This window comes from Platichthys flesus, chromosome 3 (assembly GCF_949316205.1).
Source record: "Platichthys flesus chromosome 3, fPlaFle2.1, whole genome shotgun sequence".
Lineage (NCBI taxonomy): Eukaryota > Metazoa > Chordata > Actinopteri > Pleuronectiformes > Pleuronectidae > Platichthys > Platichthys flesus.
Window position 1 is genome coordinate 6,902,108 of NC_084947.1, and position 21,614 is coordinate 6,923,721.

The following is a 21,614-nucleotide window of genomic DNA, read 5'->3' on the forward strand; positions in this document are numbered from 1 at the left end:
TGTCCAGTTTTATGCTTAGTTGATTAAGAATTTCAGCCCCAGAATATGTTTTTATACAGTAACAGAATACATTTATTTGTATTTACAAGTTAATAGAAGGTGCAGTAATATTCAATATTTCTTATAAATCCCTTAAATGATTTTGCTTGATATATGCTTCGATTCAAAATTTAAAAAATGAACCACATTAGCTTTAACTCAAAGTTTGATGTGAGTCTTTTTTTTTATCTAACGAGGTTTATTTATTTATATGCGCAGAATAGAAAACTCGAAAGTGCGTCTGGTCAAATTGCAAAAACTGCCAAACGTCATCACCCTGCGCCACCTCTCACCCAGGCAAAGGGACAAACCAGTGATGTGAGGCTACATGTGAGCGCCTGTTTCTCTTCAGTATGAGTTCAAATTGAACGCGGACGCAGTGGAAACATGTCTCTGTCTTTATCGCGCTGTGTCTGCAGGGTTCTGTCGCGACCGAGCTCCGCGTCAAGGTAAGTGTGATGAGATCTGAAGTTAGCTACACGGAGCTAACGCGGCTAGCTAAGGTTATTGAGTAGAGACGTGTCTGCTGTCAGATCTGTGGTCGACCAACACACTGGTTCCTTCATTGGATGTTGTCTTTGCAGCGTCCTGTCGGGAACGCCTCTCCATGTTGTCTCCAGGAGTCCCTGGTTTGCTTCGGTGATGACACTGAAGACATCTGCTTCTCTGAGGTAAGATCAGGACTCAACTAGACAGATATTGGTCTGGAACTTACATGTGTAGTTCATTTCTTAATAAACAACCCGTGCAATAAACAAACATAACAAATCTGTCCTCAAACGTTAAGGCATTGTCACTGTGAAATTAAAGGGTTCAGTGTGTTGAATTTAGTGACAGCTAGTGGTGACTTTGACTATCACCTCACCCTCCCCTTCCTTAGTTTGTCCAGTTTGGGCTACTGTGTAAAAAACATGGTGGCCTCCGTAGTGAGGACCCGCTCCTGATGTAAATATAAAGCATTTAACTACAAAGGGTCCATTCTAGGGTATAGGAAACAACATTTTGTTCGATTAAAAAATTTTGATTAAATTCAATTTTAGCTAATAGATCTCTTTCCAATAAATCTTACACACTGAAGTTTTAATGTAAATTTTGATGGTGAGTATGATGGTGTCTAGTCCAGACTGTGTATAACAAATAGTTTTGTTCCAAGTAAGCAACTAAGAAATCATTATGACCAGAAAATATCTTGTTTTCTGTCACAGTATCAGTGAATATACTTCATGTATTGTACTGTTAGATTTCCATGATCTGTCTCAACATGTAAGTTGTGATGGAAAGAGCTCACATAGCGCTGTGCTTGTTCTTCTGTGCCATAGAGCGGAGCCCAAGAAGAAGAAGAAGGTGGACCCGAGAAGGGACCAGTTATTGAGAGAACGGATGAAAAAGAAGCTGAAGAAGCTGGAAAAGGTTCCTCCTGAATACATCCCGATAGAGGATTTCATCACTCCAACCAAATGCTTGGATGAAACGAGGTACATCATATTTCACTGTTGTTGGTTCAATTTGTGTTGTGTTGAGGCAGCACTGCCCTAACTAGTGTTGGGTGTGGTAACAGTAAATTGTACTTCAAAGAATGAGGCTGGCAGTAGTATTCTCCTACAAATAAAAAATATGCTGCGTTTGATTTTAATGCCAGGCTGATGTTACATATTTGAACTACTATATATATATATATATATATATATATATATATAATAGAAATAATTTAAATCGTCTCAATGAACATCTCTGTTGCGTTGGTTCTGGTCTATTTCAGTTCCAGACATTGTAACTGCAAAAAGGAAAGAAGCCACATATTGATCATTTGATACATGTTCTCACTCCTCAGCTGGTGCTTAGTCCAGAACCAGTGGGAAACTCCTGTTGAACAAGGAAAACAGCAGGGAGAGCAAATTCATTAATCCAAGGATGTGACTTTCCTAATTCTCTGCCTCCTGTATCCACAGTCAACATGTTGTAGACAGCTGGAAACCTGACCTCATGGAACAGAGACAAATTATGCAATGGGCCTCAAATCACTGCTGTATTGAGGATTATTTTATTATTATTAGCACTTTTAAACAATACATCTGTACAAGTGTTTTGGTATGAATTTGGTTTTCTACATAGGATTTAAACAGCTGAGGGCCGGCTGATAACGGCACCTTAAAATTACTTATTTTAATACAGTTTATGGACATGGATTCTTGTATCATCTGTTTTTCTTTGACTCACCCTTTGTTCTTTCCTTGCGGCTCTAAAGGGCTATAACTAGTTTTTTATCTTTCACAAAGGGACCGCGGTACACCGAGGCTGTCATTTGAACAAAGCGAGGGTCGAGCCCTGCTGCTGAAGGAGTGGAGTCTATACAAACAGGTCACCACTTACTGATTACACCTCCATCACTAATGCTTTTAAAGAAAATGCTGCCTCTGGCCTCTGCTCTCCATCATGTACAGATAATGGAGGCCTGATTTGCTCTTCTGCCTTTAATCTTGCAGGAGCAGCACATGGCTGAGATGCAGGTCGTTGAACTTGCTCTGGAGGCACAGAGGGAAGCGCTGGAGGAGCTGAAGCTGGAGTCGGAGGAGCTGTACCAGGCAGCGCTGAAGCCAGACCCCCTCCTGTTCCCCTTCAGTCACGACGGTCCTAGCTACACGCCGCCGAAGACGCATGAAGCTCCGGATGGGAAATACAATGACATCACTAAAGTTTACACCCAGTGATGGACAGGGCACAGCTGAGGGTGTAGACTGTGTATTATTGTTTATTTAGTGTCTCCTTGTTTGTACATGATTCAATAAATCAGGATGCAGCTTTTCTAACAGTGAAGATCAAGGAGTGAATTGTCATCCAGCATATGACGCTGACAGTCACCTCCGCTCTCTCATGTCTGTATTATCACTTGTTTTCCCCCATTTTCACATCTCTCTGTATAACATAAAAAGAAAATAAAACTGAATTTTTTTTTATTGATCCAATTTGTTGGTTGAAACTTAACAGCTGAGCTCACCTTACTGCATCAACAACAACCATCTACAGTATCAGAAACAGCCAAACAAGTTAATTTAGAGAGGACTACTTTGCTTGATGCAAATCAATCTTTGTACATTCTAGTATAGAAAATTGTTTTAATCCATGCACAGCCAATCCATTACATCCTGAGTAAGTACCCACTGTATGATTTAACCATATATTCATCTTCCCTAACAAGGAACAATTAATATCAAACTGTGTTAAATCAAGTGTTTGAGTGCAGCCATCCACTGCTTCTTTTTAAGAAAGCTGTGGATATCTTATTACTTATGAAAACAGAAGTGCCTTAACAGGTATTGTAATTTAATTCATTTGTTGCCATCCTCGTAATTGGCCACTAGATGCTGCCCTCACTGTTTTAATATACTGTACACATCTGCTTCCACACAGCAGCTCTCTGAGCTCCATGACAGAGTCTCCAGCATGTAGCTCAGAGGGATTTTCATGTCCATGAAATGAAATATATTACGTATGTTCAGTTCACTTTGCTCCGGTCGCCGCAGAGACAGCAGGTTAAAATCCATTAGTCCTGAGGCTTCCCCTGGTTCAAGGGCAGGTTCCAGTCTCTGGGAGGGTCTTTCCTCAGGTTCCACACCGGGGTGAACTTTCTCTGCTCGGCCACTCTGCACCTTTCACTCGCCTGCAATGCTTCCTGCAATACAGAAATGTTTTAGAAAGAATATTTAATTGCGAGTCGGCTTGTAAAGGCATGAGAAGCTCCGAGGATTTCAAAAGTGATGTGCAGACTCTGTGGAAGCATTCCTACCTTTGCCTCTGTGGTTTTGTGTTTCTCCCACTCGCTGCAGTTACGATAGTCCACTTTCCACTGCTTGCAGGACGGGGAGGTTCCATGAGTGTAGTAGTGGTGGAAGCGATTCCACAAGCTTTTGCAGTGTCTGAATTCGCTCCAGTAGTCATCACATACCCGGGGAGGCTGCAGGTAACGGACAAGGGCAAAAGATCATCACCGATTTATCTAGTTAAGACTCGTTTTTACCCCGATTCTGTTGTGTTTCTGAATGGCTGCACAATCTGTTACATCTCTCATGCTCCTTGTGAGACAGTGGGCGACAGGGTTAAGGGTTAATTACACATCAACCTGCATTCCAGCATTATTTAAACTGTCTTCACTAACAGATGTGATTAAACCAGAGGAGATACAACTCTAAGTGGATATTGGCATCGTGAAGAGACTTTGACAATGACCCATTCTGACACAGAACTGGAATTACATGCATATAACACGCAAGAAGAAGCTGTATTGAAAATACTTGTTTTTCCTAATAATGCAAAAGCAAACGTGTGTCACTGTTTTCTGACAGCGCCCCCCTGAGGTCACCAAAGGTCGCCAGTCTTCAGGTACAATCATGCAGTTTACATGTGTTTATTTGATGCGCATCATTAAATGTCACGGTTTATAATACACGAGGTAAATAACAGCGGGTTCCTGTTTAAACCTCCTGCTGACTGTGACACTGCTAATAGACAGCTAGCTAAGGTTACTTTGCCCGTTTAGCATCGGTTAGCTTCTCACCTTGCTAACAGTTTGGTTCAGGATTAAGATCAAGGCAGGAGACACTAAATCACTTCATTGAGCTAAGAGCACAATATAGTTAATGTTTTTAATTAGTTACCCTCCACGGTGCTGCTCCAGATTGGTCCATTGCTAACTTAGCTTAGCCGCGGAAGATTGAATGGAAGGACACTTCCGGTGTGACTTTCTTTTCACAGTAAAAGCACAAACCACTCAGTTCAACGCCACTTACTTTGAAACTCACTCAAGAGTAGAAATTACTGTAGAAAGCTGATTTAAACAACACATAAGATCTTTTAATTACTTACAAAGATTCATCCAACTTTTTCTGTAATCTATTGGCTTTATTCAGTACCTACTTCATTAATACTAAGTTAGTAAAAAACTAAAGAAGTTTTTATAATTCAATACTTCTATCCACTGTGCACAGTCTTCATCTGATTATTATGAAATGAATAAGTTGAATGCCAGTGTAGAAAAATGCCAAAGTTACAGAAATAATATAACAAACAATTAATAAGAGGATACAATGAATTAACTGCAAAACACAATCCTTTATTCATTTTGTCTATAAATAAACCAGGAAAATAGGAAACAACTTGTAATGTATCCCTATAAGTCAGGGTGAAAATAATCGAACATCCAATTTTATATAATTACAATACAAGTCTAGAGCTATTATTGCTCCAAATGTTCATTTATCGTATTCAAATTGAACTTTACAAATGCAATAATTATGAAGTGGGGAAAAGTCAACCTGATATATATGAAATCAATCTGATATTACGACAATGCATCTGAAGACCAGTTATTTTTACTCTGCTGTTTAAGGTGATAATACATATGATCCTTCTAGCCCAGCTCTCCACTTTCTTTAAGGCTTTCGGCCCTTTTTGCGTAGTGATTGTCCTTCGCCCGAGAAGGCGATGAATCTGTTCAAGGCATCATCCTGAGAGAATTAGGAGATAAAAGTAGTTAATTAGCTGAATCATTTGGAGGAATTAAAATACTACAAATGCACACTATCCAAAATGATTTACATATAATAAAATCATCCATTAATTTCTTACATCCTCTAAAAATCTCCTGGGCTGAGGCTTCGAGTTTCTGATGAACGTGATCTTGCCGACTTTGAATTCGTAGTTGGGAATGCCTCTGTGGGATGAAAGATACGATTTTAAGATGCAATAATCAAAAATATTTGGATTCTAACTAGCAGCCAGACAACATGAGCTGAGCTGAGTTGGTTAAATCCCTGCACTTTGAATTTCATCTGCTGTAAAATAGACCATATGACATAAAAACAAGGCGACCGTTAAGCACTCACACGGACCATCAGAACTTTGTTAGCATCAACAACATTGTGCATCAGACTTGAGATGCATCACATTGTCTCAATTCAAATCACCAATCTACCTACAGACATTATAATCAATCTATAAAGCATGTGTATTAAAGGCATAAAAGAAATGATATAATGTTGAATAGTGATACAATATTAAACTGAAGGGTACTTCATATTTCAAACTGAAGATCTTTTACCTTATAATGTCACCTGCAGCGAGAGGAACCGGACTGGCCTCGATTCCCTTTAGTTTACCATCCAAGCGATTACCAGAACCCGTGAAAGCCTGAGCATTAGAGACAGATTCGAAGTTAGATTACATCTGGTTATCATTGATCATGAAGATTTTTATACATCAACAGCAATATCTACTAACTCTGAATCGCATGTCCATCATTTCTGCATAACTGCTGGGATCTGGTTCCTCCTCCTGTGAAGTAAAGAGCTTTATTTAATTGTTCAGAGCACAAACACAGTAAGTGTACAGGTAACGTTAACGTTTGGTTCTTACTGTTGGTTCCTCCTGGTGCTGAGGCCGTCGTTCAGGCTCTTTGTAACCCAACGGAGCGTCGAAATCCACCTGAGAAACAGAGTCACACTCAGCGTTAAACACAATTCAGTAAACTGAATAAATTACTCTTGTCTGTAATAAAGCGGAGGATCTTACGTTCATGTCGCACTCAATGATGGAAACTGCTTTATCTGGCTTGGTCTCCATTACTCGCAGCTCATATATCTGAAACAAACATATGTTCCTTTATTAATTACAAAGAAAAACAGAAAAATACAGATTCACATAATCTGAATACCCCAATCTGAATTCACTGATTTACCTTTTCATTGTAGTTGATCGCTATGACGTCCCCAGTTGTCAAGCAGGCAAAGTTTCTCAAAGCATTCTCCAGTCTGTAATAACATGACAGCTCAGTCAATCATTTAAGTTTAAAACTAAATGTGACGAAGGGTGAATTTATATTCCTCAGCTGATCACTCTTACACTGCCTTTGGGTTCGTAATGTCAAGGAAGTCGGGACTCTGTGGCTGGAACTTTGAGTAGGTGGCCACCATGAGGTTCACGCTTTCCACTTGCACCAACCCTCCTTCCTCCAGCAGGAGGTTCTGCATCATCTGCAGTGAAGGAAATAGAGCAAATATCAGTTCTGCATAAAATAGCAGCTTTATGCTTTTAATAAAGAGAGAACACTTCAGATACAATGAGATATATGTACGATTTTATCTCTCTGCATCAGTCATATTCCTAAAAAGCCCATCCACCATTTCCCCTAGTTACTTAAATTCCAAGTTTTGTTATTGAGTATGTTTTCCTTTTTCTTTTAGATTCTTAAGATTATATCTTTACTGCTATTTGCATTAAATATTAAATACTTATTTGATAAAACTATTCTTCTACTGATGAAGAATACCACTGAACCACTGGTTCAACAGACACTTTCATATCTGTGACATCGAACAATGAGTTTGTTTCTGTTTATTACCCAGTGTGGCAGGTAACAGATTCCCTCGTCTGCCACGAACTCCAGAACACCACAGTGTGTCATTCTGTCCGAGTTCTTGTTGGTCAGCTTGAACAACATTGGATATGTGATGTTAAGCCGACCTGTACAGGGGAAAGATGGAGACAGATAAGAAACATGAACTGTACGTACATACATACAGGACTTTTCTTTTTAATTAGGAGATTTGAGTTGCACTTACTGAGCTGGTCAAGAGCTGACGGTGGCATTATAACTGAAAAGAAGACAAATCATTATTTGAGACAGGAAGAACAAACATTCAAGTATCAGGACTAAGAGATAAAAGCACGAAAGCTTAAACATATCATGACATAGTTCTGCAGTGAGTACAATGGGTCGAAATATACGAGAAGTAAATCGTATTTAACCTGCAGTACTACACATTTAGCACTTGGATTGCACCACAAGAGCAGAATGGAGGCATTTTATGTTTGCTTTTTTATGTTTGAAGAAACGGTAACTATTTTCTTTAATTGTATTAGATTTGGCTGCAACGCTGTTTACCACTGAAAGTGCCCCCCCACCCTTCCACCAGCATATTGCTGAGTAGTAGAGTGCACTGTCATGTTTGGGTGAACTATCCCTTTAAAGTGACTGGATGAGTCAACATTTCTCCACATTTCCTCCAGTGTTTCTCACTTTTGCCTCCTTTCTCCACGTCGGAGCGGTCGTTGGGTCCCGCCAGCATGGACACCGAGTAGCAGCGGTACTGAGTGGAGAAGCGGTTCTGGAAGCCCCGGGACATCGGGTGGTCGAAGACCTGGAAGGAAAACTGTGGAACAGAACAAATCAAACTCAGCCAGTAGAAACACGGCCATGGTGTTTGCTGTAGTTCAGCTGACTGGACTAGTTTCACCATGACAGCGCATCTTCCTGATGCTGTCGTCATGTTGTTGTTGATGTTGTAGCTTCACGAGCTAAACTCTGAACTACGATGAGTTCAGACACTGACTCGTCCTCAGCGGTGAACACAGGCGGACGGATACTCACCATGTTGACAGGTCTGGTCTCTGCTGCTCAGTCCACTCGAATTGAATGTCTGTTCTTCCTTTTTTTAGAAACTATCACACAGGAGCTACGGATTTTGCACTGTTGTCTTCTGCTTCTTCCGGAAATAGTACGAGCCGGAAAGAGGAAATGGCGACACAGATGTCGGCAGCCAATCACAGCAAGCATTTGACATGGGTGCCATTATAGAGTATATGTATATCAAAGAACATTACAAGGGATTGGGCATTTAGAAATTTTGCATAGGACACATATATTCTTTATTACACAACACTATATTTCCTCTGTATAGTATATTGTCTGTTGCACTTGCACTATTTTATATTTCTATTACAACAAATACAAAGTTCTTAGTTAGTTGCACTAATATATTACACTTTGTAGTTTGTCATTTTTAATCTAATGTACTTTCATGACTCTTGTTGTTCTGGGTTTGTACCATCATGGTTGAATGCATTTATTGTAAATTGCTTTGGATAAAAATTATGTAATGTAAAGTGTCTCATTGCTGTGTATATATATTTCATTCTTTACTTCTTTTTTTTTTTACCTGTATTCATTCTGTACTTGGGCTGCTGTTATAGCTGACTTTCACCCATGTGGATCAATACAGGATTTTATCATTTATTTCTTAAAAACTCTGAAGAGAATTTCTGCTGTTTTAAAAGCAAATTATTAATTGAGCCCTTAGTTTCTGAAACTCTCAGTTCATTCCCCCGATCTGAGGTTAAGTCGAACATGAATGTATAAAGTTCTCAGCAAATGAAACCAGGTAAACACTATGTGTTGAAGATCATGTGAAAATAATGGACCTTGTGAGTTTGTTTTTAAGTTGCTGTTCCTGATTGACTGATCTCATTAGTCACTCCCTGAATGGTAAAGGTCCTGGTTGTGTCTTTCAGCTAACACAGTTGTATGTCTCTGAAACTTAGCCGTGATAACTCTTCTGACATCATAAGTATCTTGTTGACAAAGATTCTTCAAAGACAGAAAAGGTTTACATCTGTTCTCAAAGGGTGAAAGTGACCTTTTTATGTGTAAGAGTTCAACCAGAGTTTAATCACAGTATGAATGAAACACACAAGTTGTGGTAAGAGTTTCTTAGTTTTAATGAGTCTTATGAAGACCAAATCCTTTAGAACAGACTCTGACAAACAAGTTAAAAGTCATTATAGAACTCTAGGTGAAACACTGTCTTCCTGACAGAACTGTACAAATCATAGATGCAGAGTATAAAATACAAAATGGTGAAAAGGCCAAGTTGTGGGATGATTGCACTAAAAACAACAGATGGGTCTGAAGAAGCCCCTCCACAGAGAAGAAATGGGTTTTATCTGCAGGTCAATACAAGTCTCAGCTCAAAACACCATGATGTGATTTCTGTTTCTTTTTAAACAGGAGGCCAGCTTAGGGCTACTTCTTGATGAACGGATTCAGGAAGCCACTGACAGTACGCCGACAACAGAACTGGAAGAGATGAAAAGTATACAAGAAATAAAAAGTGATTAGATACCGAGAGGGTTTATTAGAAAAGTTCTAACAAAACATATTTAATCCTCACATTTATCTTCAGTCTTCCAGACGGAGAGAAGCGCATCTCTGCAGTCCACTCCCTTTGTCAAGAGCGGCCCCAGTAGAGCGTCCGTCCTGGGCTGAAGTCTACAACAGATAATAAGACACAATAATAAAAGAACTGTCCTTTATCTTAAGCATTTTGTTATTTGATCAAAATCATGAAATGCCCTTAAGAGATGTATGTGTGGGAGAGAATCAACTTACTTTGCCCATGTTTTCACCATGATGGAGGGGTTTGAGAGAAGGTGGCCGGTGTGTTTCTTTAGTTTAGGACAAACCTGCAGACGGGATCAAGCAAACATCAGTTCACATAACAGGATAGCTCTTTTTTGAATTCCACTGCTTTCCTTCTTTTGGAGGTTTTGGACCAGTTCTGAATTTCAGATTCAGATTTTAGGTTTTTAATACATTTTTCCTATTTCTATGTAACTCTAGCGCATTTTTGTGTGCACACAGAGCAATGCATCTGGCATAACCTGTTAGAAAACAAATTTTGGATTGATTTTATTTATACTGACAGTTATTTACATTTGGCGGATATAATTATAATGAGTTGGTTATAGTGAGGTGAGTGTTAATGTGTTATTAAGGCTAAGGCAACAAATAACAGTTGGTAAGGCAACAAATACTCATCATAGTAGACAAATGTGTGTATGGACAGATACAGATTAGACAGAATTTGTCACGTTCAAGTTTTCACACTCAGTTGAGTCTTAAGTGACGACTTGACAGAGATGTTGAACTTTCAGGTTTTGCTGCAGTACCTGTCCCTCGAGAAAAAACTTGGAAAACAGTTTGTAACGGTCCAGGCCGTCGGGATAATCCTTCTCCACTGCCGGCAGCTGCCACGCCACACGGACTGCAGGGGAGGACAACAGTGATCAGTCAAATCAGTCGAAAGAGACAACTTTCAGGCAGAAACACAGCTGTGGTGTGCAGCTGTTGAGAACTTACAGAAGGTGCTTGAACGGTGACATTTGATGGTGCCGGTGGACGAGCAGAACCATGGTGCCGGAGACTCCAGCGGGGGGCCGAAGTGACAGTACTGAGGCAGGAACTGTGGGATCCAATTTGCTTCTACTGCTGAGACACCTGACAGAAACAGGAAGGAAGGTAACAAGGTGAAACTATCAGCCCGCAAATCAAGTATCAAAAACAGGTGTAAAACAATACAATACAAACTTTATTTTGTAGTGTAGAAATGTGACTTGCGACTTGACTTGTGACAGGTAGGTAGTATTGTGCAATATATCTATATTACTCTCCTATTACTATTCTGCCATCTGCTGTAGGCTTCAACTTGACTCCTGTTGTTTTCTATATATATATATATATATATATATATAAATATGGACACAATTTGTGACATTGGAGTTGATATCCTGAGAAGGTTGAAGTCACTCTGAATCCCCAAAAACATGTGCACATCAATCAGCATCATGTTTCTATGTCCATCAGGTATAAACTATGGAGGATCTGTGGAGTTCATGTCTGAAAGCAGCTTTACTGACTCCCCCCGAAATGTTTTACCTCTCATGTACATCTTGCTGGTCTCCATGATCTCCTGGTAGACGACAAACTCTGGCAGCTTTTTGAACAGTGCAGACGTGGGATGAATGAACACTGGGTCGTCCATCAGACACGTCTAAAAACAAAAGCACATAAAGGTGAGGGGTTGAAGAAACAGGATAACACAGGAAAGTCTCCTACACAGCAATCACAGTCTCCAGTGTATATTACCTTATATCCATTCTTCCATTTTGGATCCAGAATCTCTTCCATCTGCACATGGCGTGCAAGATGGTCTCCCAGTCCAGCCAACACAATCTGCCGCAAGCAAACCACCTGCTGCGCGTTCGGCGGAGTCATCTTAGGATCCACAAATGCTCCCACTTCTGGAGAAACTGCATTCACTTGGAGAAAAGAACACGGAGGATTATCTGTGGTGTTCCTGCTGCAGGTGTTTGTGTTAGGTTTTCTGTGTTTGAAGCATGATTGTACCTGTGTTGGTGAGTTGCCCTCTGAGCCTCCTGATCTCAACCATGGCTTTATACCTCAGCCCGTTCTCCTCACAGAACTTGGGAGTACAGCCGGCAAATTCACAAGCCCCAACTGCACCTGCAGTCACAAGAATACAGACAAAAGGTTAAACAACATTATCATAATGTACAGTGACAACTTTTTGGTATTCAACTTTTCTAACCCTAACCCAAATAAAATATTATCATAGATTTATAATTCAAATCAGAATTCACACAGGCAAAACACACCCAGCATGACCATGAGGTCGCCCAGTTGGAGTGAGGCTCCTTGCCCAGCCCACAGCCTCCTCATCTGGGCCAGCCGAGCTCGACGCTGTGCCAGAGTGGAGCTCTCATCTTCACTTCCTGCAGGTCTGAGAAACAGAATCTTGTCATGATTATAAAAACAAGATAAGGCTGCAAGATATGACATTTCATGATTACACGTTTGAAGCTCCAGGTTAAAATTGAACAAGGCCCTGGACGTCCCTACTCCTTCGTGTGTCTTCTCACCTGTCAAGGTCTTCAAAGATCTCCCGGACTGTCATGGCTGCTACCACAGCGATGACGTATGGCAGACAATCCTGCTGCTTCCCGAGTGCTAGCATTTTAGCGTAACGGGGTGACACAGGGAATGAAGCCATTGCTCTGCCGAGGGGGGTGATGGGAGAGCACAGCCTCGCTCTCTGCATCTCTTTGACCCTGATAATAAAAAGAGAGTGAGGACATGTGATATGAGGAATAATTAGCTAAATTTATCTGATCACGACAAACTTGATATTACTTTGCTTCTCTCTAAGAACACCACAACTATCCTCCTGTTGAATTAAAGCGAGTCATCTTGAACAGACCCACCTCTCAGTGTGAGGTGGCTCCTCCAAAGCTCCCAATGAGATTAACAGCTGCTCTGCTGCTACCAGAGCCTCAGCAGAGGGAGTCGTGGGGAACGGGAAGTTGACCACCTTCACAACAGAATACATGAAGCCGTTTTTTAAATCATCCAGCCTTCTTTCACTCTGACTCCTGTTGTATGTTTGAGTTGTTTTACTGACCTTTTCTATGTTGAGGTCCTTCATCTGTAAAACCAGGTCCTCCACAGGCCTGCGGGTGATCTCTGCCTCCGAGAACAAACTGAAATCACTGAACACTGCAGACGAGTACAACCTGCAGGAACAGACAAAGAGGTTTGTGAATCCTCCTCAACTAAAGAAAACATTTGTGTTATGACAACTTTCAAAGTCTCAACCTGTAGCAGTGTCCTGGCTCTGTTCGTCCCGCTCTGCCCGCCCTCTGATTGGCGGAGGCCTGTGAGGTCCACGTGACTTTGAAGGATGACACTCCAGTCACCCGGTCGTAGAAACGCTTCTTCACTCGACCGCTGTCTACCACGTACTTGATGCCAGGGATGGTCAGAGACGTCTCGGCCACGTTGGTGGCGACGACACACAGACGAGTCCCAGGAGGGGGGGGCTTGAAAACCTATAGTCAAGAGGAACACACATTTTCTATTGAAATCCTATTGATTATCTATATCTACATGATTTTGCATTAACATTACATCCTTTTAAAAATATCTTTAATCTTTCTGTTCTCATTTTCACTCTTTAAATCTTCATCATTGTTGTTTCCTCACCTTCGCCTGCTCCTCTGGGGCCAACAAAGAGAACAGTGGGAGGACATAGAGAGGAATGGACGGGTCGGCCTTCTCCTCTGCAGACACAAAACACAGAGCAGAGTTTGTCAGGATGTGAAATATAAACAACTGGCTTGGAACAATGTTTGCTGTGGACCGGAGGAGCTCACCTGCATTGTCAGGATCGTCTCCGTATTCTAGGTCAGAGTCGTACTCCTCTCTGATCCCCGCCTCTCGGTCCTCGTCCCCTTCATCCATCGGCAGAGCAGAGTAGTTATCCAAGTGGATACGGGGCAGAGACTGGAGACAGAGAAAACAAATAAGATATGTACACAACCAATATTGATAAAAAAGCTAAGAAAGGAATTTTGATTACAGAGAGGTTATGTGACATTTTATATAAAGATGGCTTACCACATTCTTCTTCTGTTTATTCTTCTTAAACTTCCTCGTGGCCTCTGAGGTGTCTTCATCTTCACCTGAACACAAAAACAAGTCAATAAATAACTGCCCACAAATATGACAGAGTGTGAAAGGACACTCGGTGTGTGTGCTACACTTACCAGTGGTTGTGTTACTCTTTCTGAAGGGGAAAGCTTTTCTCAGTCTCCTGCACAGACCGTTAACCTCTGCCTGACCCGTCAGAAACACCAGGATTCCACCTGAAGGACGTCAACATCAGGTTGGTAGTTGGTGTGTGTAACGATTTGACTTCTTTACTCCTGTTTACTGTCCTGATTACATTTAAAAAGACTAAAAGGAGGTTGGTTATCCTCAGATTCTGTAATTTTACCTCCATAGGGCAGAGGAGTTTTGTAGTAAACAAACGTGGAAATTAAAAAGTTTAAAAGTGAACAAGTGTATGTGTACCTGGAGGCAGCATGCGGTGGATCTTGCAGGTCTTTAGAAAAGTCTCTCCGGAGTAATCATCCAGCGGGGTGCGTTTGTTGAAATGGATCGATACGGGGAACTGGCGAGCGTCCACCTTGATGACGGGTGGAGGAATCCGAAACAGCTTCCGGTTCTCGGTGAAATCTTCAACCCGCAGAGTGGCGGACATGACCAGCAGCTTCATGGGCATTTGTTTCTGCGGAGAGTGAAACAACCAGTTGATGAAACAGAGGTGTGTGAGACTGAGTCTGAGCTTTCACAGCGCAGACTGTGGGTTACCTTGTTTCTGAGTGGGACAATGCGAGACAACAGTCCGATGAGGATGTCTGTGTACACGCTCCTCTCATGAGCTTCATCTATGATGATCACACTGTATTTCTTCAGCAGAAAATCCTGACAGAGCAGAAAGAAATAATATCAAAGCAGTTAAAAGACCCACATAGATGTAATATACAGTGTATTATAACAGTGTATATTTCTTTTGATGGTGACTGTTCAAACTGACTCACTTAGTTAAACTAGTCGGCCTTAACTAGGCTACTTGTTACCTTTTTTAGTGATGATTTGAAAGTAGGTTCATTATGAAATATAAACATGATCTCTTACAACCAGACATGTCTCATTTTGGATTCATTTTTTATGAAGTGACAATAAAACAAACACTCACAGGAAACACAAAAAAAAAAACTTATTTCTGTCTAAAGATTAACATTTTGGTTTAAATAAATGAACATAAACGTAACATATTGGTTCCCTGAATGTACCTTTAGAGCTAGAAATATCAGTAGGTCCAATAATCTGTCACCATGTGTTGACCATATTTTATTTAAATAACTAAAGAGTAAAGATGGTACCTTCTGGATCTCCTTCAGTAGAACACCATCTGTCATGAACTTGATTTTGGTTTCATCTGTCACATTCCCCTCATATCGAATCTGGTAAGACACAACGCTGAGCAAAGAAAAACAAACAGAATCAAGAGGCTGAGAAGATGAAAAGTCTTTATATTCTATTCAAACATTATTATATACACATTTGATGAAAATCTGCATTATTTTTGTTACCGTGTGGACAGGTTCATCTCTTTGGCGACTCGATGGGACATGCTGACAGCTGCAACTCGTCTCGGCTCTGTGATGCCGATAATCCCACTTTCACTGCAGGAAACAAGATAAACAAAATATGAAGACCACATGCAATCATATTTAAATTTATATATGCAACAACCCAGTGAAACGTTGAATGATTGTCCGGTTAAGAGGATAAACTACCTGGCATAACCAGCTTCATACAGAAACTGAGGCACTTGAGTGGTTTTTCCACTTCCTGTTTCTCCACAGATGACGATGCAGGGGTTTTCTTTCACTGCCTCCATGATGACCTGCTCCTCTGCCAGCACAGGGAGCTTCAGACGAGCCTCCTGCAGAATTGGATAGAAGGACAGTTAAAGCGATCATCCAAAACGCACACACACACAGGCAATAAACCCACACTCAATGAGCACACACCTGTATTTCTGGTAATCTGTCAACAGGAATGAAGACCGCTGGCTGCGACAGTTTCTTGTTTTGGACTTTCTCTTGATCTGAAACTTTCTTCTCACTCTGTCCATTCTCTTCTGGTTTTGCTTGTTCTTCCTTCAGTCCCTCTTTGGACTCTGGCTCCTGACATGGAGGTGGAGTTTCCTTGGCTTCAGCCATCTCTGTAGATTTATTCAAATCTTCATCCGCTCCTTCCACTTCGTCATCATCAGAGGACGTGTCCAGGTCACTGCTTTCTCCTGCCTTTTGTTCTTCTTCGTCATCTTCCTCTACTATATTCCATTTTCTTTTCCTGTTCGCTCCAATGACGCTGCTGACCATTGGACCCGAGTCTCCTTCTTTTATTTCATCCAGTGAACTGAAAATGACACAAAGAATTAAAAAAAACGACCTCACTTTCAACACATCCTCCTCCTCCTGCTTATGTTGGTTTCATGCACTTACTTTTTAGTCTGGTAGATTTTGTCGCCTGTTCCCATTTTGGCTGTGGTGTACAGCAGCTTAATCTCAGACTCTGGAATCTGCACCTCAGCCAGTTTGATGAGGATGTCTGCTCTCTGAGCGGGAAACACAGAGCGACACATTAACTGGTTGTGATCTGGTCATTTGAATTAATCGTATTAATACTGAGTTGGAATAGACTTAGTAAGTTTTCTATAGTAGCACAAACTCAAAATCAATATCTTTGTTTCTCTCGCTCACTCATTCCATATCATCTTTCATTTTCTGTAATACATTTAGAAAATACATCCTTCTCTAAGCACAAAAACTTCAAACTGAGGTCTTAAAACTATGATCAAAGAATAAAAGTCACCATCTGCAACTAATCATTTCAACACTATTACATAAGTACTCAGTAGTTACAGGTCAAAGGTCAGACCACACATTCAAAATCTTCATTTTGATCTCTACCGGACATTTACATTTTTGGGCCTGTATTTTAGACTGTTGTGATGTGTGAAATTTAAGGACAACTACAAACACAAAGAGACTGCTTGTAAAACCTTGTTAAATAAACAAGTCTCTTCTTAAAGCCGCTTAGGTTTGTCGGAACCAGCTGTATTTAATGTGTCTCTCACATGAGCTTTCTTCTCTTTGCGCTCCAGCACTTTCTCCAGCTCTTTCTTCTGCCTCTTGGTGAGGGGCTTTCTTTTGGAAACTTGCGTCACTGAGGATTTCTTCTTCTTGGCTTTGTTGGATGGGAGGACCAAAGCGTTGCTCTTATCTACACCTTTGAGTCTGCCTCCATCTGAAGAATAAACATATATATATATATATGACACAGTGTAGTCAAAATCTCCATGTAAATATAATCATGATATTACACGTCAACGTTCTGGGGTTTTCATCTGGACCCGTACATTGAATTTGACACTTATCTAAACCTAAACATGGTGAAGTCACTCTCAGTCTCTAAGCAGAACAGAGCTGGAACAAACTGCCTGATGATCTAAGAAATGCTTTATCAATGCAATTTTTAAAACCATTTATTATTCCCAAGTGCCTTTACCTAAGCTATTTTATAAAGTCATCATTGGATTTCATTGGATTTTGTATTACATCACCTTCATCGATCTATTTGTGTTTTCTTCCCTTACAGCTCATGTTTAGATATTGATAAAGATTTATTGCTATTACCTATTTATAATACTTTCTTTCGCTTTAAATTGTTTAAAACTGTGCTTTCAGATTGTTTATACTTTTCTTTAAATGTTGTCTGTGTGTTTTTTCTTGAATGTTCCTGAACAGCGTCTCGAAGCTACATCTGTGTATGAAAGGTGCTATGTAAATAAATCTGATTTTACAAATACAGCTAATAAATATTATATATATTTTTCTAAACACACGGTATCAGTCACCAGTTCAGTTCAGTTCTAGGGAGGAAGTCTTACCCTGTAGTTCAACCACAACCTCATCAGCCTTGTCTTTCTCTGCTGCTGGTTGACTGTCATTCTGTAGTCTTCCCTTCCAGTTGTGCCTCTTCCTCAGTCTCCCCATTGTACACCGACGTCTGGAAAATAACACATGAAAACAACACGTACTTAATAAGTAATAGATAACTAGTAATTTTGAACTGACACATTTTCGAACAAAGCAACGAGCTAACGAGCTAATTCCAGCTATAAATGTGTTTTAACGTATTTCACACGCTACAGTGAATCTTTGAGATTAATATAAAACACAAACCTTAGTTTTTCAGCAAGTCAAACCACAAGTTCACAAATTTAAACTCCCCATGTGTGGAAATGCTGCTCTGCACGAATATCACGTGTAAACATACGGGTGTCCGTCAGTTAAAAGTGTCCGCCGCAGAAATGTCGTCTTGGAAGAAAGGTTCCGGCAAAAACACAAACGATTACAAAATAATTCTCCTCCATGACAGATGGGTTTGATGGTTTTAAATCATCATAATAATAATTATTATCGCATTTATGTATTTATGTGTTGGAGATTACAATGTAGCACATGTAGAATTAAATATCAACCGACCAGCAAATATATCACTTTGAATTAGATGAAAGGAAATAATCCATTTTATTTTCTGTCAAATATCTTTATTGATTTAGTCAATAATGCAATTAAATCGATTAGAAAACAGTTTCAAATGCATATATCTAAAATTATAAGTGGTAAAAGTCTAAACATGATACAGTCAATATAAGTTGATATTTTATGGTGAAGGAATGACACAAAAGGTTAATAGAAAATAGCAATGAAAATATAGGGCCTTCAGAAAAACATAAAATTGACATAACCATTTCTTGTTCAAGCTTTAATTATTATTTTAATTCCTCTCACATCCATAATTAAAGCGACTGAAAGTTTTGAGTAGGAGCACAGAAAAAAGTAGATTTAACCGAGACATCCTGTGAAGAAAGAAAACTGAAATCCAATCATTCAAACACATGGTTTTTGGTTCACGTGGAAAGTTTCTGTGTCGTTTCTTTGTGTGTCATTGCGTGGCATGAACATGTGGTATCACGTATTTCACATCTGAATTCAAATATATTAAAGGAAGTGAGTGAAATGGGTTAAAATGTATAGACTTTACATGTATAAATTTACTATGTTGCTTTATACTGTAAACATGTAAAAATGCATGACACAGAGAGGAGGGGCATGACTGTATAACTGCATTCAAATTGACGTGAGTACAGTCCCTTTAATACGATGAAGTTCTCAAATTTTAAATATGTATGAGGAGTTAGAAATATCATGAGATAGTTGGTTCACTAGAGAAAACGTTTATTTTGAAGTGTGAAATGTTCCACTCACTACATATTTAACATTTTATTCACCAAATATTATTCTTGATATCATTTTGTGTATGACAGGACGAATATTTCACATGAAGACAGGAAGCGTTTTCCCCACATGATAACACTTGGAGGAAAAAACGATAAGACTGAAAGAAAGAGGGGAAGTTGTGCATGTCATCATTCTCAGATGCTGCTGTCCTTCATAAGTGAGTACTCGTTCTCCCTCGGGTCCTCCCCGGCTGTGAAGCTCTCCTCCTTGGTTCTCCTAGCCTCTTTGGACAACCTCTCGAATCTCCTCAGGAACACGATGAGGGCCACGAGCAGAACCACCTGCACCACCACAAACACAAACAGACACACCTGGGAGGCCCAGGCCAGGTCGCAGTACCAGTAGTGGCAGGACTCCAGCACCTCCTCCTCGGTTAGATACACCACCAGTCGCCCTCTCAAGCTGGGAGGGGAGCTGCAGCTGACGCCCAGGTGGGATGTGAGGCCGGTGGGCCGACGCAGCAGCCAGGCTCGCAGGTAGAGGACGCCACAGTCACACACCCAGTGGTTACCATGAAGGGAGACAGAGCGGAGGGAGGGCAAGTTATCCAGGAGGCCGTTAGGGAGCGTGGTCAGCAGGTTGGTGTCGAGATGGAGCTCGGTGGTCTCAGCAGGGAAACTGGTGGGCAGCGAGGAGGAGGTGAGAGACCTGCTGCTGCAGTTCACCAGACCACCGTGACAGGAGCAGAGGTGAGGGCACGCTGATGACCTCTGACCTTGACACAGGAGGAGCAGACACAGGAGCAGGAGCCCCGTCATGCTGGAGAGGAGAGGAGAGGAGAGGAGAGGAGAGGAGAGGAGAGGAGAGGAGAGGAGAGGAGAGGAGAGGAGAGGAGAGGAGAGGGATTTGTAGGAAAACTAAATAATACAGACACCCACACAATTTACTGTCTGGTTCAATTTGAGCCTCCAATAAAAGGTCACTCAACTGTTACAGGAAAAAATAAAAATTAAGCAATTAAAGTTTTTAAAACACGCCCATAAACATAGATAAACCCCTTTATTCCAAACTGCCCACTGCCATGCCAGTAAAAATAAATATTGTAAAAGTATTTGCTTTCTTTAAACACTGATACATTTCATGTTGATAACTAATACGTAATTATCATTAATAAAACTTTACATTATGAATGAAATCAAATGCTTAACAAGAGCTGTTTGGGTCTTTAAGAGTATAGACAGGAACGCTTACGTATTTATTAGGGTTAGGGTCTGAGAGGTGTTGATTCAGCTCTGCAGTAAGTTGTGTGTATGAACTTTGTGGTGTTGAGGTAGTTGAGTGTTCATTTAAACTGTAAATGTGGTGTGTTAGAATGTGTACAGTTTTTTAATTGTTCTGGTCTATATATAAAAAAAATACAACTACATTACCCACATTGTATATGAGTACACATTGTTTGGGTAGTACGTCTTAAAGTAATATATTTTGTTGGGCTACTTCCACACAGATTTTATGCAAATAAATATGTGATACTAGATCTGATGTTTACTAAATTAACATAGAAGTAGTGTGAGGATTCATTTAGCACTTAATTTGTTCATTATTCAACATATTTTGTTGGTTCAGTAAACTGACACCATGAAAACTCTCTACTTTCCTTCACTAGTAAACAACGTGTAGGCTGCACACCAATTTATATTTAGATATATTTAGTTTGAATGTAAATAGCATAATAAATGTTAATGAAAGTTAATGAGCAGAAAAGTCTCAATATAGAGAATGATTTACCTTCAGTGCTGCACGTCTTCAGGAGAGAGAGACTGTTTCTGACTGACGCTCTGAGAGCAATGTGTGTGTGTGTGTGTGTGTGTGTGTGTGTGTGTGTGTGTGTGTGTGTGTGTGTGTGTGTGTGTGTGTTTCTGCCGGCTGGCACTCACTGATAAAGACCACTGTCAAATATATTACATATGTACACAGATGTGCAGAGTTGTATTGAAGTGCTTAAACGCAGTGCTGTTTTTTGTGCTCACCCACGTTTATTTTTTAACTTTAGTTACTATAGTTTTAAAAGTTACTAAAAGTTTGAATGCCAAACGTTTACTCCTACTCAGGCACTTTATTCAATTAAGAGCACTAATAGTAATAGCAGTAACAGCAAAATACTCATTATGCAGATTTGTTCCAGAATGATATCATTGTATTATAATTGATGCCTTCATGTGTAA

The 21,614-nt window shown here is 40.3% G+C and overlaps 5 protein-coding genes across 5 annotated transcripts; 1 reads left to right on the plus strand and 4 right to left on the minus strand.

Moving 5' to 3' along the window:
- The first annotated feature begins 310 nt into the window (after window positions 1–310).
- mrpl40 (mitochondrial ribosomal protein L40) lies at window positions 311–2,997 on the plus strand. The gene is made up of 5 exons (XM_062382189.1): window positions 311–488; window positions 624–710; window positions 1,359–1,514; window positions 2,316–2,397; window positions 2,523–2,997. The coding sequence occupies exons 1-5, from the start codon at window positions 427–429 to the stop codon at window positions 2,745–2,747; spliced, it is 612 nt and encodes a 203-aa protein (XP_062238173.1). The 5' UTR covers window positions 311–426; the 3' UTR covers window positions 2,748–2,997.
- c3h22orf39 (chromosome 3 C22orf39 homolog) lies at window positions 2,974–4,786 on the minus strand. Its single transcript, XM_062382190.1, has 3 exons — window positions 4,692–4,786; window positions 3,824–3,991; window positions 2,974–3,709 (listed from the first exon to the last, which is right to left on the minus strand). Exons 1-3 carry the CDS (start codon window positions 4,719–4,721, stop codon window positions 3,581–3,583), a joined length of 327 nt encoding a protein of 108 aa, XP_062238174.1. The 5' UTR covers window positions 4,722–4,786; the 3' UTR covers window positions 2,974–3,580.
- Window positions 4,787–5,125: 339 nt separating this feature from the next.
- ufd1l (ubiquitin recognition factor in ER associated degradation 1) lies at window positions 5,126–8,590 on the minus strand. Its single transcript, XM_062384826.1, has 12 exons — window positions 8,462–8,590; window positions 8,111–8,243; window positions 7,653–7,685; window positions 7,433–7,554; window positions 6,934–7,064; window positions 6,770–6,842; window positions 6,604–6,672; window positions 6,448–6,516; window positions 6,313–6,366; window positions 6,134–6,222; window positions 5,662–5,746; window positions 5,126–5,540 (listed from the first exon to the last, which is right to left on the minus strand). Exons 1-12 carry the CDS (start codon window positions 8,462–8,464, stop codon window positions 5,466–5,468), a joined length of 936 nt encoding a protein of 311 aa, XP_062240810.1. The 5' UTR covers window positions 8,465–8,590; the 3' UTR covers window positions 5,126–5,465.
- A 982-nt stretch (window positions 8,591–9,572) lies between these two features.
- Window positions 9,573–18,484, minus strand: dhx37 (DEAH (Asp-Glu-Ala-His) box polypeptide 37). The gene is made up of 27 exons (XM_062381592.1): window positions 18,328–18,484; window positions 18,033–18,151; window positions 17,220–17,389; window positions 16,585–16,697; window positions 16,108–16,498; window positions 15,871–16,019; window positions 15,664–15,756; window positions 15,454–15,550; window positions 14,879–14,992; window positions 14,579–14,795; window positions 14,272–14,370; window positions 14,123–14,187; window positions 13,879–14,008; window positions 13,709–13,785; window positions 13,322–13,554; window positions 13,128–13,239; window positions 12,931–13,037; window positions 12,589–12,777; window positions 12,325–12,449; window positions 12,056–12,172; window positions 11,795–11,967; window positions 11,585–11,699; window positions 11,009–11,146; window positions 10,819–10,913; window positions 10,259–10,332; window positions 10,041–10,138; window positions 9,573–9,946 (listed from the first exon to the last, which is right to left on the minus strand). Exons 2-27 carry the CDS (start codon window positions 18,136–18,138, stop codon window positions 9,870–9,872), a joined length of 3,474 nt encoding a protein of 1,157 aa, XP_062237576.1. The 5' UTR covers window positions 18,139–18,151; window positions 18,328–18,484; the 3' UTR covers window positions 9,573–9,869.
- A 203-nt stretch (window positions 18,485–18,687) lies between these two features.
- gp1bb (glycoprotein Ib platelet subunit beta) lies at window positions 18,688–21,303 on the minus strand. The gene is made up of 2 exons (XM_062381595.1): window positions 21,178–21,303; window positions 18,688–20,208 (listed from the first exon to the last, which is right to left on the minus strand). Exon 2 carries the CDS (start codon window positions 20,205–20,207, stop codon window positions 19,584–19,586), a length of 624 nt encoding a protein of 207 aa, XP_062237579.1. The 5' UTR covers window position 20,208; window positions 21,178–21,303; the 3' UTR covers window positions 18,688–19,583.
- Between the last annotated feature and the right edge of the window lie 311 nt (window positions 21,304–21,614).